Below are 16,989 nucleotides of genomic sequence, written 5' to 3' on the forward strand. Positions count from 1 at the left end.
TTTTAAGATTTAATATTTTTTTTCAATTTCTATAAGTAAATACTATTTTAAAAAGAATAAGTTTAAATCCTCTCTTAAAAATCATCTCTAAGTTAAATAAAAGAAGTAAAGTTATATTTTTATACTTTTTGATATTTGAAAAAATTAATAAAGGATTTATATTTATATTTAATTAGTTTAAATATTTAAATTTATATAATTAGTTGTATTTAAAGAGAAAAAATATATATTTTATAATTTAAATAAATTAAAAAAAGGATGAGTTATGCAATTTTTTATAAGTTTTTTTTATTAAATAATACATTTAAATTTATAAAATCAAATATGTAATATATATATGTATATAGCAAAATATACATATATTTATATATTTTACTTTATTACATTTTTTTATCATATGCATAAAAAGAGGTAATGATAAAATTGATAAGAATATAATAAGCTACCACGTGACGTTGCAGGTTGCAAATGATGCAAGACGATGGTAGTGTCATCTGTCATATGCACCGGTACTATCGTCGCGCTATATGCGATTATATCTGATTATAGCCACCCTATTCGCCCCGTTGTATACCTCCGCCATCTCCGACTTCGACGACAACGAGAAGAATATTCTCCGCTGCAGTTTATCTCCATTATCAACTTTTCTCCTGAATTAAGAGATTATCTCATAAGAAATGGCTTATAACTTCCCCGGCGTACCGGCAACCGCTATGCCACCCATGGGTGAGGCTGATTTCTCTAACCATTTATTTCAGTGTCTGTCTTCTGCAAAAATAATGACAACTGTTTACATAATTCCAAAATAGAAAGCCAGGCGTTAACTGGGGTAGTTATATCTACATAGAGAATATTTGAATATGTTACAGGAGCATTGATATAAAAATATGTTTTATAACATAACCATATGCTTTAGGCTACTTCAGAATTGTTATAATGAATAAAAAGAAATTAATGATTCGAATATATTAATATTTAGAACTTTTAAAGCCAACAAATAAAGCTAGTAAATAATAAAAACTTATTGTTTATATAAAGCTGGGTATGTAACAAATATAAAAAGAATTATTTTGAATTAAAAAATGCATAGATAGAAACATAATATTGCTCTTCAAATTTCAAAGAAATATAGAAAATGCAAAAATTAAACTGATTAATAAGTGCGAAAAAATCCGAGAACTGAAGAAGACAACTTGTCATAAAGATATTTTTATATCGTATAAGAGAAAAAATATTTTATGAACTTTTATATCAAAATTATATATATATATATATATATATGTATGTATGTATATATGTGGTTTAACAATCTAAATAAAGTTTGGAATTTTATTATATTAATTAATAAATTTAAAACAATTTTAAAATTTAAATAAGTCATTAAATCAAAACATTATTCTATATTTTTAACATTACATAATTCACAGGTATGGGACCAATAGGTCCACTGGGCCCTATGGCGGGGCCACAAAGCTTTATAGAGCTTGCGGGTCAAGGATTCCCACCGCTGCCACCACCACCCATACCACTGCCTGGAATGAATGACTCGCCTCTGGAGTTCAGCACAAATAAGAATCAACCGCCAATAGTACGAGAAACTTCAGATGATAGTAGTGATAGAAGAAGTGATAAGAATGATAATAGGAGAGATCGGGAGAATAGGGATAATCGTGATACACGAGATAATAATAGAAGGTAATATATTGATATATATATTTCAATTTTATCTCTCTGTATTATATAAAAGACAATAAATAGAATAATCTTAAAAGTTAAACAAACTTTACAGAATATATCTGTAAATATATCTAGTTATAGCTCGTATGTTATCTTGTAAAAGGTCAAGGAGCGAACGCAGTGATAGACGCGACAGAGATCGGGAAAGGAGGGAGGAGAGAAACGAACGAGACAGAAGGGACGATCGACGAGTCGAAGAGAGAAATAGCACGAGTTCTTCTAAGAATAATAATAATCACTCTAACAACTCGAGCAACAACGAAATTTTATCGTCGACGAATACGAATAATACACCAAATATCGGCACGCAAATGGAATCCGCTGGCGTCTGGGGAATGGGAGTGGGTTATCCCATGATGGGCATGGGACCCATGGGACCGATGGCACCCATGATGGGCGAGATGACACTGGGTCCACACATGAGTCACACGCATGGTTACAATCCGATGAGTATGAGCATGTTGTCGCATGATGGCAGTATGATAGGCGCTCAGATACTCGGTGCCGAACAAATCATGACGGACGCAGCACAAATAATGACCGCAAGTTTGCCACCGCCACCCACGACGCCTCAAGGTACCAAAGAGATCGTACATTGTAAGAGTTGCGTGTTATTCCCACCGAATCCGAACGCTCCACCACCCACCACGCGCGAAAGACCACCGGGATGTAGAACAATTTTTGTTGGAGGTAAATATTAATCAAATATAATAAAATTATTTTATATTTTAAAAATAAATCTATGTTTTACATAGGTTTACCCGAAAACATTACCGAAACTATAATACAGGAGATATTCGAACGATGTGGGGAAATAACTACCTTGCGTCTTTCTAAGAAGAATTTCTGTCACATACGTTTCGTCTTGGAAGCCAGTGTCGATGCAGCGATTTATTTATCTGGCTATAGAGTAAGAATAGGATCTAGTGGGGAACCTGCGAACACTGGTAGACTTCATGTAGATTTTGCTCAGGTTTGTTATCTGTAAAAATTATCTTCTAATGTATAAATTACTGATACTAATTTTATGTCATCTACCTACATAATTGTTGTATAATAATTTTTAGGCTAGAGATGATCAATATGAATGGGAATGCAGACAACGACAACTGCAAAGGGAACAACGTCATAGAGAAAGAGTGGAAAAAGAGAGACAAAGACCGCCCTCGAGTCCACCTCCGGTGGTACATTACACGGATCATGAAGCATCCAATATCTGCGAAAAAATTAAACAAGACGACACATTTATGAAAGCAGTACAAGTGAATAATTATTTCGATAAACAATAACTTTTTTTAGTTTGCAATTACAGTCATAGATAAGATTCTGTATTTCACCATAATCCATTCAATGGTTTTTGTAGGTCGTCGTAACGTGGTTAGAACGAGGAGATTGCACCAAGCGTAATGCCAATACTTTCTACTCGATGATACAATCAACGAACTCTCATGTGCGTCGGCTTTTGACAGAGAAAGCTGCGTATGAGGAAGAGCTGCAAAAGGCCAAAGAGCTGATGAAGGGAAGAATGCAAGGACTTCTCATACAATGTAAGTTTATATGCTTTATTATTTTCTGTCTTCAAGACAGCTCCATACTATCGTACATATTTCGTGTGCGCTAAGAAAATCCGCATTGGCTGGTAAGTTTACTTTGGCATATAAATAGGCCCAACGAGGAAATCATCTCTCCTCCATATTTGGATATAGCAAATGCAACAAAAAAACTTGTGATTATTTCGTTTATGATAGTATAAAAATAATGACGACGTTATTTCTTCACTGTGTACGACAAATCTTTGTGCCACATATCGAATTCCGATAATAAGCAGAGATTTTTCTTATGAAGGTATGTGTTATACATCGTCACGTGATAATTAAGAGTAACAACTCATGACATAAAGGTACAGCAGCCAATTCTAATCAGGTATCAAAATCAAATCTCGAATTTTAAGCTTGTCGATCTCGACGTATATTTCGAAGAACGGCTTTTACATATCAAGTGATACGCTTGACATAAAATTATATAACTCTTGATATACAACAAAATACTTCTCTGTCTCGTCACTAACTTTAGCAATCTCTCTCAAGTGTATCATAGCGAGTTCGTTATATATAAATTCTGTTATGGTCAATGCACGATTGGAGGCGACTCGGTAGGAAGGATCAGAGATAGTAGGCGAGGATAAGGTGGGTGAAAAATCCTGTCTTCTCGGACTTAGGAACCAACAAAACTGACGAGAACAAAGGCAGTTTATCGCAAATTCTATCTCAATAGAGCCATAGTGTACTTGAAAGTTGCATGCTTGGCAATGCTAAGAAGTAAGGGTGATGGGCTGGGCATCCATTGTTAAATGATTATTTTGAATTGCAAGATTCAAACTACTATTATATAATTTTCTTCATCGAACTTATATACGTGTATATTGTACATGACTGTTCAATAGATACTAAATTAAAATATGTGTTGGCCATTCAAAATAATTCTTAACATCGGAAATCCAAAAATTGCAAGTCTTATGGGGTTTACATTATCCGCAGTAAGATGGAAAGGCGAGCAATGAGAGCGGAATGTTTGGTGAAACCAACTACATTAGATTAAATGCGGCACAATCTACGTGAGACTCTGTGAGACTCTATTCGTAGCTGTATCAATACTGTATCAAAATATGCTCCCGATTTAGTAAAGGTGGGAGGTACTGTTCTATTCATCGAGAGGAATGTCACGATAGCTAAAACATTTAAACATGTCAAGAGATGCGCGTAAAGAGAGTACTAGAAAGCATAGACCAAACTACCAACTTTAGAGTTTGAAGCAAAAGGTATACAACGGTGGATTTGTTGTGTTTTTTTGTATGCAACATGCGACCATGTCATCAACAGTCAGTCAGATCGAACGAGTCTTTACCGCGGCCAGCCACAAGAAGGTCTGGGATCACTTCACTAAGGCGCAGCGGAAGAACATCGAGATGTGGAAGAAGCAATCCTCGGTATGTACGTAATGCACTCCCACAATGCTGGTAGCGTGTCTTTTCTTCTTTCTCTTATTCTATTTAACTTGAAGCAATCTCAGAGTCTTATCTGTCGCAAAATATGCTCCTACGCGCGCTTTGCACGATATCCTCCAAACACGCTCGTTTTGCAAATTGTATTTCTAAGATATCTACAGGTAAGTGCGATCATTGACAAAGAATCAAATTTCCGCCTGCGAAAAAAAAACAGTCAGACACCTCGCTTTTCTTCGTGCATTTATAATTCGATACTTTTATCGTGGAACGGCCGCGACAGTAAAAGGTAGATAAATCCTGTCGGCAATGCGCACAACATTAAGAAAACAGCCTATGGAACAGAAGGTAATGCGAGAATTAACAGTTCCGGATCGAAGAAAAGCAACCACAGACTATCAGACAGCATGGATTCGCCTCATTTTCCTGAACTGTGTTACTCGATATACAATACTTTTATTATTTCTGTACTTCAGAGCAACTCTGCTTCTTAAGTTCAGGTAAGCCCAAAGCGTTCCAAAGAGGCACAAGTCCCGGAAACGCTTAATCAAAACTGAGAAAAAAATTTGTATTGCATCGCGTGTTTCAACTCTGAATTACAGAAATTTACGAAACTACGTAACATATAACATAAAAAAAGAGATTAGTAATATATCATATATATAAAAAAATTATAGAATCAACCATATTTAGGGATATATATATTTAAATATCATTGTTTGAACAACATATATAGGAGACTACATACTTTGCATGCATTTGTGTGAAAAAACGATTCCTACGGATCGATGCATTTTGTAATTTTTTTTCTATTCGTAATGACAGGAAATAAAAGCGGTGCAACTGGAAGATAGTCTAATTGAAGGCGAGGGAGAAATGGACGTGTCCGATTCGGAAGAGGAGCCGCAACGTAAGAAGACACGCAATCAATCAGACGGCAACGACGACATCGAGAGACTGCAAAGTCTCAAAGAGGAGAACGACAGTCTGAGATGTCAGCTGGAAGCGTACAAAAATGAAGTGCGTATCAATATAAACAAGTCCAAGCAAAAGATTTACGTAAAATTTAAATTTAAATCTAGGTGGATCTCTTGAAGTCGGAAACGAAAGCAGAGTTAGAGGCGAAGGAAAAGCAAATGAAGATGCTGCAACAAACCCTGAAGGGTATGCAGGAGCAACTGATGCAGTCACGCAAGCAACAGGCGCAGGACGATCAGAAGATCAAGGATTTGACGGTCAAGCTAAATGCTACGAAAAAAGAGGAACCCAGAGAAAGCGAAATCATCACTCTCGACAAAGATGATGATATAAGCGAGGAACCACGAACACCGAAGCAGCACATTCTTGCCTCCAGTTTTATTCAAGTCACTCAAAAGGATGCTAAGCTCATCGGTAAATATGTTCATACTTTTTATGACGAGATATTGTTTCCATAATGTCAAAAAACTTAGAAATTATTGATGAAAACATTTTTTTGATGCCTTTGCAATGTTAATTATGATTTTTATTAATAATATACGGTACATTATAGGACTCATAGCGACGTTTCTACATATCCATCCGTTTGGTGCAAGCGTGGATTATCTATGGTCTTATCTGCAAAAAATGGAGCCTGGCATTAAGCCTAACGAAGTCGAAGGTTTAATGCAGCGTTTTCCACAGGTCTTTAAACAGGAATTGTTCGGCATTGGTGCGAATATGGAAAGACGATGGCAATTTTCAGGTTTTAACGTTTATCGTGCTCATTGATGGAATCTAGACGATTAAATGTATAAAAATTGCGAAAGTAATATTCGTCTCGTTGTTCCTTTCTTATCATTAATATATCTGCAATCCGCGCGAGTGCAATTGAGATTTTAAGGTGATAAATGTGTATTAAAATAACGAACAGAATGCGTTGCCGTGAATTAATAAAGTATCTTTATCAATTCTTAATTTGAAAGCTTATTAATTTCAAGCAAAACCATAATTTACAGTTGGGTCTTGATTGTCTTTTTATTGAAATTTAGCAATATCTAATTAATTAATTTAATGTTATTATAAAAATTAATTCGAAAAATAAATGTAAAAATTTTTAAGATATCAGATTGAATCATTTTTTAAAAATAATTGTATAAATTTGCGACTACTGCGCGCTGTTATATTAAAAAATTTCAAATTGAGCTGCTTTCTTATGCCCATAATGTTTTGATAGCAAAAACCAAAAAAAAAGAAAGATATAAAAGAAATATATGTTTTCTTCTCTTTTTGCACAAGATTGGATACTTAATGATTTTGTGGTTTTCAATTTTCATTAGAGAATAAGATTATATAAATTTTTCTATATGTTCTTCAGAGAGAGAGAGAGAGAGATCTAAGACTTTATCCGCGCAATCTCTACTCTTAGAAATTAGATATTACTCATATTCAATCTAGGCAATTTTGCAGAAAGTTTCTTCAACATTTATTTAACTTTATCAGTTTAAAATCATCTATGCGAAAAATGAACAGCTAATTTGACCTTAACACAGTAAAATTTGGTTCTGTCAAAATAAATATACACATACGAACAATGACAATTATTATGATTCGTATCGACATCATACTTTTCTCTACTTCAATAGAAAGACGTCAACATATTGAATTGATGATCGGTGAGGAATCTATTAAAAATAACAATTTATCTTTTATTGTGAAAACGCGACAGAACGAGTAAAATAATAATTATTACGGTAATGTATAACGGATATAAATTCGACGTTTTGTAATGACATAATTCTCTAATGCATTCTTTATAAAAAAACTGAACAGACATTTTTTTATAACAATTTTCAGATATTACTAACAATCTAGTAAATATTTATTAACGAAATCTATGTTTGACGAAATATTTAAAAAATTTAGAGCTCACGCACATATTTAAGGAATTTTCTTTCCTTATATACTAAATCACATCGTACTTGTAAATACTCTACAAGCCTAATTTTGTTCATTTCGAATTCAAATTATTTTTCTCAAAATGTCATTATATATAAAAAAAATCAATTTGAAGAAAGAAAGAACATCTTCCGCAATTGAAGAAAGAAATATAAATGTGGAAAATATGTCAATGGCAGCCTTTCTAAACTAAAACTTTCACCACACAACTTCTTTGAATTTTTTAAATCCTATTTGTACGAAAAATATTAGAAATTTAACATTATCAAATATTAATATCAGTTGCTTGCCAATAGAGTTAGGTCGTTTGCCTTTCCTTCAAAGTGTTAATCTATCGCATAATGAGCTTGCTCAATCTAAATGGACATGGCTAGAACAGGATACTATTAAAAAAAATTTAATTGAACTAGATATCAGCGATAATTCTGTAAGTTATTATAGCTTGTTATTAGTTACTCAAAAATTATGAAATTATAATTGAAACAATGAATTATCATTTTTGAAAAAATGTATTATCATCTCTCTCAAAGTTATTAATATTTTATTTATATTATTTATAGTTAACTGAATTACCACCACAAATCGGAAAATTAAATACTTTAACATACTTAAAAGCTTGTTTCAACAAGTTGAGATATCTACCACAAAGTATTGGTATCTTGCAAAATTTGAAACATATATATTTATCACACAATAAATTAGAAATTTTGCCAGGGACTCTCAAATTTTTGGGATTGATGTGTTTAGACATATCAGAGAATTTATTAAAAAGAGATTACTTTTTTCAAAATAACTTTGATTTTGAGATTGACAATGCTCTTGGATTTAAAAAATGGAAAATACCAACACTCATGGAACTGTCAGCTAAGATAATCCTAGGCTTTAGGTTTGTCGTTTGTAATTTGTTATATATTGTTTTTTTTAATATATACTTTTTGACATTCAAAATATGTAATATATTCAAGCTAGAATAATTCTGTTATTTTATATTTTATAGAATACCATACAATAATATAAATTTAATATCATCTACATTGATAAAATATTTAGACGAAGCAAAATATTGTTGCATATGCAAAAAAGCCTGCTTTGATGTCAACGCACACTCTGATACAAACATTAATTATTATTTATTAACAACTATAATTGATAATGAAGGCATCATACAGGGTTTATTAGAGACTGATCATGTAACATTGGAATGTTACTTTTGTTCAAACGGTTGCTTGAATCTTTTTTATTCTGATTATTTCAGAAACATTAATGATGAAAACTGATATTATAGTTAGATTAACATTTATTACAATGTGACTTCATTCAACAAAATAAATGGACATTGAAAGCATCTAATTAAAATCTCTTTGTTACATTCACTTTTAATGTTAATAATTTTTATTCATATGTATTTGTATTTACATATAGTTATATATATATATATATATATATATATATATATATATATATATATATATACATACATAAGATATTAATTTTACAATGTTTACATTTTTTCATATTTTACTTTACATTGTATATTTATATATATATATAATGTAAATTATAACGTCGTTATTTATTTTGCACAAAATAAAAAAATATATTTATACATTCTTTTTTTATTACTATCGATTTTATATGTTAAATATACATTTTTCTTTATAAAATAATTGGAAAAATTAAAATAAATATATACATATATATGAAAGGCTGAGTGAAGAAGATATATATATATATATATATATATATATATATATATATATATTTAATATTTAATTATAATCTTATATAATGATATACATATATATAATATATAAAAATAAACTTGAATAATTTAAAAAGTGAAATATAAGAACAAACAAGAACAATATATTATATTTCCTTCTTAATGAAAAAAAAGAACAGCCAGAGCCTGAATATATTATTTTCTTTCTTTTTTTATTTAAATTTGTTTCATAAAAGTATTATTGGAATTGTTCGCTCACTTTTCTCCTTCCCTTCTTTTATTCTCTTTAAGAAGACATATTTTAATACCTCGAAAAATAGTATATTATATTTCGTTATTACCAGAACTATTACATTTTCATGTTTCCCGCCATTTTTTCGCGAAAACGTAAACCAACTGTTTCATGTTGGTAGCCTTGTTTGAATTACAAGATGGCGCAGACATGAATGAATCGCCGCTTAGGTTAGATTACCTAACCATAAAAGCACCCATTTTACTTGGAATCACCTGGACCTTTCTTAGGTAAATTAACAAAATAATTTAGTATTTTTAAAAAGAATAGAGAAAGGAGTGTCAAAGAAAACCTTTTATATAAGTACAGGTTAACGGCACGAAAAACAACAATATATAAAAAAGATTTGGAATCCAGAATCCTTGATGTTTATAATCGAGAACAAAGATGAATTACTACGAAGTACTCGGCTGCAACAAGGACTGCACTGACGAAGAGATCAAGCGTGCTTATCGGCGTCGTTTGCTGCAACTTCATCCTGATAAAAGTGGTGCTACGGACAGCCATGAGTTTCAAAACGTCAAAGAAGCCTGGCGAATATTAGGATATCCGGAATCGAGAAGGCAATATGATGCAACATGCAAACAGGAGGAATTAGAAGACACGGAGAGTCCTGTATTCATGCGGATCTCGCAGAGCGATCTTGAGGGGTGCGACGAAGACACGTTGTTTTATCGCTGCAGATGCGGTGATTGTTACTTCGTCGAGCGAGATCACCTTCGAAAAAAGAACACTTTGCTCCAAGTAATGTGCGACGGTTGTACGCTTACTATAATTGTTGAAACGTAGCGCATAGATATAAAATTTATGTAAAAAATATAGCATTATATTATGACATATCTACAAATTTTTAGAAAATTTGTATCTTGTATAAAACGATTGGACAAATGATGATTTGAGATTCGTGTCTAATAAGATGATGGATTTGGAGGTGTTTTTTTGTTCACATTTGTTCTTTGTACAGTGTAAGATAATATCCACAGCTATGTAGAAAGAGGTCAAAATCGAACATTTATTTTGTACAAAATATGTTTCTTAGCACAAGAACATGTGTACAGCTGTAATAAATTTAAAAAAAAAAAACAATCTAAAATATGTAGCAACATTTTTTTCTATTTCTTATAAAAAAATGATACAACAGGTAACACATTCTTATAATATAAACTATTGAGCAATATACAAATAAACACGACACCTAGTCTAACCTAGGTCCAATAATAAAGATGCATTTGCACAAATTGCATTATAGGTAATGCTATTCATGATATGATTCAGTAGAATCCAATGTAAATTTTGCCAATCAATATGATGATCTAAGTCCCCTTTATGTAATTTGTGTTAAATGGAAAAGATCTGGCTAATACAAATATTCTATCTTTAATAAGTTCCTTTGCAATTGACAAAAATATTTAAAAAAAAGTAACTATACTGCTTTACAAGCTTGTATTAGTTCACTGTTTTGTAAATCTGTATTGCACGTGAACAAATGTGCTATTTTTATTATATTGCACCATTGGCAGAGCGAAACATGCAATGTTGAAAAAGGAATCTTGTATTCTAGATCTTTAATCTAGAGCTATCTTTATAAAAACTGAAAATTTCTTCTCTGCTGTTTTCCTATTATACATTCACTATGTGATTGTGCATAGAATGAGACAAAGTAGAAAATTTCAGAATAAAGGATTAGCTTAATCTCGATAATTCTAAAACAGAAGATTTCTACAATACAATGAAAAAGTATACTGTAAAAAAAAAAACATTCTTAATTTGGATTGCTTCGTAATCCATTTGGCATTTCATGCTCTTTAGTAAATGTCAATAATATGAAAATATCACGGCTTGTAAACATTTATAAAAATATTTGTTTTTAACCAGATCACGATGTTTGTACAGATAACTAATAAAGTCTAAAGTTACATGATTAGGAAATGTTGCAGCCAAAACAATCAGTTTGACACGCGAATCGATTAAATCGACAATAAATTATATAAAATTTATGTTTTGATCTATAGACACGTTTGAAATTTCTCGGAAAAAAAATTCGTAGTCCAAATAATTGTGTTGAAATTGTCGATAATCTCCTCGTTTTTACTCCAGGAAGTATGAGATTCTTCAAATATGTCATTTTTGTCTTGTAGTTTCAGTATGTCTCAGTCGTCTTATCATTTTCAGTCTGTCATCATTGACAAATACATTCCTAAATGCCCACATAATAGACCTGTTATATTTACAATTAATTTCGAATTAGGGATGTTTGCTACTTTTACATCGTTGATGATTCCACTGAATCCTTATAACAGCGAAAATTCAGAAGTACACTGATAAGCTCCTCAGTTTTTTTCCCGTAAGTTTATGAGTCTTATAAATCTCACATTTGTACACCACAACGCGCGCGCACCGACAAAACGATAATTATAATTCTTCGACGGGCACTTTAATCCATCTGGAGATCATACACTACATATATCTCCCCCTCCCCCCTCTTTCCTCCCTCCATCTCTCTCTCTCTCTCTCTCTCTCTCTCTCTCTCTCTCTCTCTTTCAATTACTCACGCTCTCTCATTCGTTTCCGAATCCTCCCATTTCACAAAAAAAATTTCACTCGATATTTACGACGTGTACACAGTCTTATCACAATCACACCATGTAATACATGTACAGTGTAGATTAGTTTTTAGACTACTTAATTGAAAGTATATGTACAGAAGTCGTACAAGGGTGGCGTTTGTATCCAAGTGATGAAGCGCACTATTTTACCTCAACGTCGAAATCGAGGACAAGCAGTTTCGTCTCCTCGGTACCATTTCGACTACCAACTGCACACACTAGTTTCGTATCACTCGCTCGAATTCTCCACACGACACCACCGCTACCCCCGCTATCGAGAGCAACTAGATTCCTAATAAAATCACCTGTAAGCATACGACACAAATTGTGTTTTCGATAAGATGCACACATTCTGATTGGAGAAAGTCTGTGATTGGAGAAACAAACGACTATATAAAGCAGAAATATACGAACCAGTCTTAACATCCCAGAGTTTTACTGTACCATCGTCAGAGGACGTAATCACAAAATGACTATTGAACTGAAGGCAAGTGACCGCTGACTGATGCTTGTTCGGACCGGAGAGAGTTTGAAGGCAGTGACCGCTAACAATGTCCCACACTTTAACTGTAGAATCAGCATTGCCAGATACTAAAATATTATTGCGCAATTCCATTCCCGAGGTGAGAGACTGATGACCCATTAGAGTGTGTCTACAAGCACCAGTTTCTACCTCCCACACTCTTATGCTCGTGTCCAACGATCCGCTAACAACGTGCACACCGTCGAACTAATGAAAAAAAAAGACAAAAACAACTTGTTAATGGCAAGAAGCAATAAGTGCAAACATTTAAAATGAAATAAGTAAAAACAGTGCACTTACTTGGAGGGAATAAACGCGGTTGGTATGTCCTTGTAAAGTATGAAGGCACTCCTCGCGCTCTGGATTCCAAACTTTGACCATGTAGTCGTAGGCACCACTGACCACCAACTTCCCGTCATATTGCACACATCTGACCGCCGCTAGGTGCCCCACGAGCACATGCAAGCACTCCCCCGTGTCCACTTGCCACACTCTTAGTGTCGCGTCTCTACTACCACTGACGACTTTGTTACCATGTAAATGCATACACCTCACTGTCGACGTGTGACCGTACAAAGTGTGAATGCAATGACCTGTGTCTGCATTCCACACTTTCAAAGTACGATCCGTACTACCACTGATAACGATCGTGCCAGACATCTGCGAAGACCACACGCCACCAGTATGTCCGACTAATGTCCGTAAGCACTAAAACATGGAAAAAATATGTTATTCTTTCTCTATCTCGCTGATAAAATTGCTGTAACTTTGTAATTTGTACTTAATTACCTTGCCCGTTGCAGCGGACCACACTTTGAGAGTATTGTCATCAGAACCACTAACTATCCGGTTGCCGGAGAACTGAAGACATGTAATAACGTGATCGTCGTGACCCTTCAACACCTTCGGTGTACGAATCGGTTTCGTTCTCCAGTTCATTTTAATATTATGTTGCCGCATATAAGCCTGCTTCCAGGGCGACGAGTGACTGCCGCTACGGCAGTTTTTGCGCTTCAGCGATGGCAGATCCTTTAGATCATCTATGCCGGCCGCTTTGCACTTTTCTTTCCAAAGTAGATTGTCGTCGGCTAGGAATCGCCAATTTCGACAAGTCTGCGCCGCCCTTAAGAGATCTTTTGGCTCTAGGAACGCTAACACCGATAGCGCTAGCTCTTTCGGCAGAAGTGATATGAAATCTCGCTGAAATTGTGGCTCTATCACCTGCATCATGTGACGCACCTGCGTAGGCTCGCATCTGTCTATTAATTCGTCTATTGCTAACATTCTTTCTGCATTTGACCATCTCTGTAACAAGCATAATTTTTTACTTGAGAAAAATTTACTATTATATATTTAATAGAATATTTTTTGCTTTTATATATTTTTTTATCGATATGAGCTGTCGATTCATTGTTATTATTTTCATACAAGTACACAAGTCTATTTATGCAAATACCTGAAATTGCAAAAGCCAACTACTTAATTCTGGAGGAGGATTATCCTTGGTAGGAATGACACATCTCACATGTTTACCTTTATCGTCCAATTTTCTTGTAGCCCTAAGAAAAAGAAATATTAAAATTCACGAAATTAAAAGAAATAAATATTGTAGGCCAACTAAACGAGCAAAATTACATAAGATCTAAAGATTTATTAATAATTAAATTCTCATTCCATTAGAGAAACAATATACAACGTAAACGTTTCGACTGCACTACAGTCTTCTTCAATACATAAAACTCAAAATATTAAAATACAAAGTTAACGATTCTTCGCTGATGAACAATGGATGAGTAAGACGATTGGTCTGAGATTCCATGTTTTGCGACATTTAATCATGCTGTGGAGATTTTACGCGAATTAAATTAATATCAGAGAAAATTAAAAAATCTTTCAACTTACATTATCGTTTTAACAAGTTCTTCTTCTCGAAATTTCAAGTGTGTGTTGCGAAGTCGAAATAACAAATGTCAAGGTAGAGAGCGTGATGTACATCACACACTTGAAATTTCGAGAAGAACTTGTTAAAACGATAATGTAAGTTGAAAGATTTTTTAATTTTCTCTGATATTAATTTAATTCGCGTAAAATCTCCACAGCATGATTAAATGTCGCAAAACATGGAATCTCAGACCAATCGTCTTACTCATCCATTGTTCATCAGCGCAGAATCGTTAACTTTGTATTTTAATATTTGAGTTTTATGTATTGAAGACTGTAGTGCAGTCGAAACGTTTACGTTGTATATTGTTTCTCTAATGGAATGAGAATTTAATTATTAATAAATCTTTCGATCTTATGTAATTTTGCTCGTTTAGTTGGCCTACAATATTTATCTCTTAATTTCGTTAATTTATACGAGCCTTTCATTAATTAATATTAAAATTCATGTAAAGCAGTACTTCACAAGATAAGTGATATAATACTTACATTGTATGAGACTTTTCCTCTGGATTAAGTTTTTTACATGGTAGGCAACATTCTGTTTCACTCTTTCGCTTTCTAAGAGGCTGGGCAACATCTGATGACATATTATTATGCGGCACTGGACTCTGTTCAGGGAGAACCATTTGAGATTGCGATACAGGTGATTGACCATTGTTGCTCTCAACTTCTGCTGTACATTCGGTATCGCAGAACAATCCACTGTCGCTAATCTAATAATATGATTAATATAGCATTAATTACTGGAACATTATTATTTATGTAGTTTAGTTTTGTTATTTATATGCAAGAAATTTAAAATAAAAGCCAAAATATATTTAAAATTCAGTCGCATCATTGATCATTATAGTGAGCATAATTAAATCAAGATATGCATCAAAGCTTGACAAAGTTGCATCATTCAGGAGAATAGATTTAGAGCTACTTTCATCAATTTCCCATTAACTTTATTACATAAAAAAAAAAAATGAGAAACAATGAGTTTTGTTTAGAAACTGCAATTTTAATTAGGATATGATTAAGATGGCCATATCTATGTTGAAAATGTATCTTAATTAAAAAACTTACTTCACTTTCTCCTTCACTACTCTCTTCGTCACCCTCATCTTCGTCATCTCCATAATCCTCAGATTCCTCGTCTTGTGGCAACACAGAATTCATAGGATCCAAGGAACTGGGTCCAGGAATTCCCTCAATGCCTTCGATTGGACTAGGACTGGCACCGCCTAGTTTATTATTGTCAGATATATTGTTGGAGGATGAAGGAGGGATAGACATTACTATACACAGCGATAGTATTAGGTTTATGGATATAGTAACTGCACCTAAATAACACAAAAAAAGGCCATTATCAGTAAAATTGAGACATGCCAAACGAATCTTTATCAATTTATTTGCTTTTATTCGACATATAACTCTCATATCTTCGATAAATCATAATTTCAACAAACGCGTGGTTCCAACGAAAATGTCGCTATTCTCATTTTATCGAAGGCTCGCGAAACTGCAATTGAAACGATCGAGAAATAAAAAAGAAAAAAAAATCAGGAACAAGTTCGCTCGCCCATACGATGCGATTAAGATGTAGGTTACAATCTGTCGGACGACGATCGTCTCGCCACGAGGATACACCCTAACCTCTCGAATCGCCCACGACTCGTTCATCCGAAATTACTGCGAGGAACAAAGGACGAAAAACCTCGAGCCACACCCCGACACATTATCCGCGGCGTCAGCGACGAGGCGAATTTACGACAAGCTGCGAAACTCGGCAAAGGGGGGCGACTTATGCCGTGCAAAGACTGGGGGGTTCATACTTAGGACGAGCGCCGTTCCCGGTCGTCGGGGCCCTTATTGGTCGATGGACGACGACGTCTCTCCGGCGATGCGCGTGGAGTCCCGTCCGGGTCGACGACGACGACGACGACGACGACGTGGTGCTGTCTCTATCAAAGGAGCATGGCATTCGTGTCCTCTCTCTCTCTCTCGCGTGCGGCGGGCCGTCGTGTGTGGGCGACTATCTTAGGTTAGAATCGCGAAGGGCGATGAGGATTTCGTGCCAGGGACGGCGAGGGCCGAGGGTTTAAACGAGCGTCTGCGGGTTGACGGATGACGGCGAACGTAAACGACGCGACGAACGACGTGAATCCATCGAGGGTGGCCTCCTGGCGCGCTATCAGCCACTAACTCCGCACCACCCGACTCCTTCACACAGCACTGCACAGTGAATACACACACATGCATGCG

At 34.3% G+C, this 16,989-nt stretch overlaps 4 protein-coding genes across 7 annotated transcripts; 3 read left to right on the top strand and 1 right to left on the bottom strand.

The window, feature by feature from the left end:
* Positions 1–523: 523 nt before the first annotated feature.
* LOC114945278 (ecto-NOX disulfide-thiol exchanger 2) lies at positions 524–6,673 on the top strand. Its single transcript, XM_029321410.2, has 10 exons — positions 524–726; positions 1,428–1,695; positions 1,841–2,427; positions 2,493–2,710; positions 2,805–2,999; positions 3,101–3,284; positions 4,617–4,723; positions 5,564–5,758; positions 5,821–6,130; positions 6,270–6,673. Exons 1-10 carry the CDS (start codon positions 678–680, stop codon positions 6,485–6,487), a joined length of 2,331 nt encoding a protein of 776 aa, XP_029177243.2. The 5' UTR covers positions 524–677; the 3' UTR covers positions 6,488–6,673.
* Positions 6,674–7,850: 1,177 nt separating this feature from the next.
* On the top strand, positions 7,851–9,010 carry LOC114945300 (leucine-rich repeat protein 1-like; the record flags this gene model as incomplete). Its single annotated transcript, XM_029321441.2, has 3 exons — positions 7,851–8,081; positions 8,215–8,540; positions 8,652–9,010. Coding segments are annotated over 3 exons (837 nt in total), but the record flags the coding sequence as incomplete, so codon positions are not given.
* Positions 9,011–9,787: 777 nt separating this feature from the next.
* Positions 9,788–11,693, top strand: LOC114945277 (dnaJ homolog subfamily B member 14). Of its 2 annotated transcripts, none has more exons than XM_029321409.2 (2): positions 9,788–9,899; positions 9,974–11,693. In XM_029321409.2, exon 2 carries the CDS (start codon positions 10,057–10,059, stop codon positions 10,456–10,458), a length of 402 nt encoding a protein of 133 aa, XP_029177242.1. In that variant the 5' UTR covers positions 9,788–9,899; positions 9,974–10,056; the 3' UTR covers positions 10,459–11,693. The 2 variants fall into 2 exon arrangements, with proteins under 2 accessions (XP_029177242.1, XP_029177241.1); XM_029321408.2 differs by having other exon boundaries at positions 9,979–11,693.
* ago (F-box and WD-40 domain protein 7) lies at positions 9,977–16,977 on the bottom strand. Of its 3 annotated transcripts, none has more exons than XM_029321405.2 (8): positions 16,560–16,977; positions 15,811–16,067; positions 15,229–15,455; positions 14,255–14,357; positions 13,588–14,103; positions 13,099–13,506; positions 12,690–13,005; positions 9,977–12,580 (listed from the first exon to the last, which is right to left on the bottom strand). In XM_029321405.2, the coding sequence occupies exons 2-8, from the start codon at positions 16,018–16,020 to the stop codon at positions 12,417–12,419; spliced, it is 1,944 nt and encodes a 647-aa protein (XP_029177238.1). In that variant the 5' UTR covers positions 16,021–16,067; positions 16,560–16,977; the 3' UTR covers positions 9,977–12,416. The 3 variants fall into 3 exon arrangements, with proteins under 3 accessions (XP_029177238.1, XP_029177239.1, XP_029177240.1); XM_029321406.2 differs by lacking the exon at positions 16,560–16,977 and adding an exon at positions 16,381–16,522; XM_029321407.2 differs by lacking the exon at positions 16,560–16,977 and adding an exon at positions 16,313–16,335.
* Positions 16,978–16,989: the final 12 nt, after the last annotated feature.

This window comes from Nylanderia fulva, unplaced genomic scaffold (assembly GCF_048542155.1).
Source record: "Nylanderia fulva isolate GAGA-0341 unplaced genomic scaffold, ASM4854215v1 Scaffold2, whole genome shotgun sequence".
Taxonomy (NCBI): domain Eukaryota; kingdom Metazoa; phylum Arthropoda; class Insecta; order Hymenoptera; family Formicidae; genus Nylanderia; species Nylanderia fulva.

Bases quoted from the DNA above. Each gene is read 5' to 3' on its own strand.
- LOC114945278 (XM_029321410.2), top strand. From the start codon at position 678: ATGGCTTATAACTTCCCCGGCGTACCGGCAACCGCTATGCCACCCATG. The intron at 1,696-1,840 runs GTAATATATTGA...ATCTTGTAAAAG, and splicing joins ACACGAGATAATAATAGAAG to GTCAAGGAGCGAACGCAGTG. The intron at 3,000-3,100 runs GTGAATAATTAT...TGGTTTTTGTAG, and splicing joins CATTTATGAAAGCAGTACAA to GTCGTCGTAACGTGGTTAGA.
- LOC114945277 (XM_029321409.2), top strand. From the start codon at position 10,057: ATGAATTACTACGAAGTACTCGGCTGCAACAAGGACTGCACTGACGAA.
- ago (XM_029321405.2), bottom strand. From the start codon at position 16,020: ATGTCTATCCCTCCTTCATCCTCCAACAATATATCTGACAATAATAAA. The intron at 14,104-14,254 runs GTATTTGCATAA...TGCTTGTTACAG, and splicing joins GTTGGCTTTTGCAATTTCAG to AGATGGTCAAATGCAGAAAG. The intron at 12,581-12,689 runs GTTCGTATATTT...GTATGCTTACAG, and splicing joins ACTCTGGGATGTTAAGACTG to GTGATTTTATTAGGAATCTA.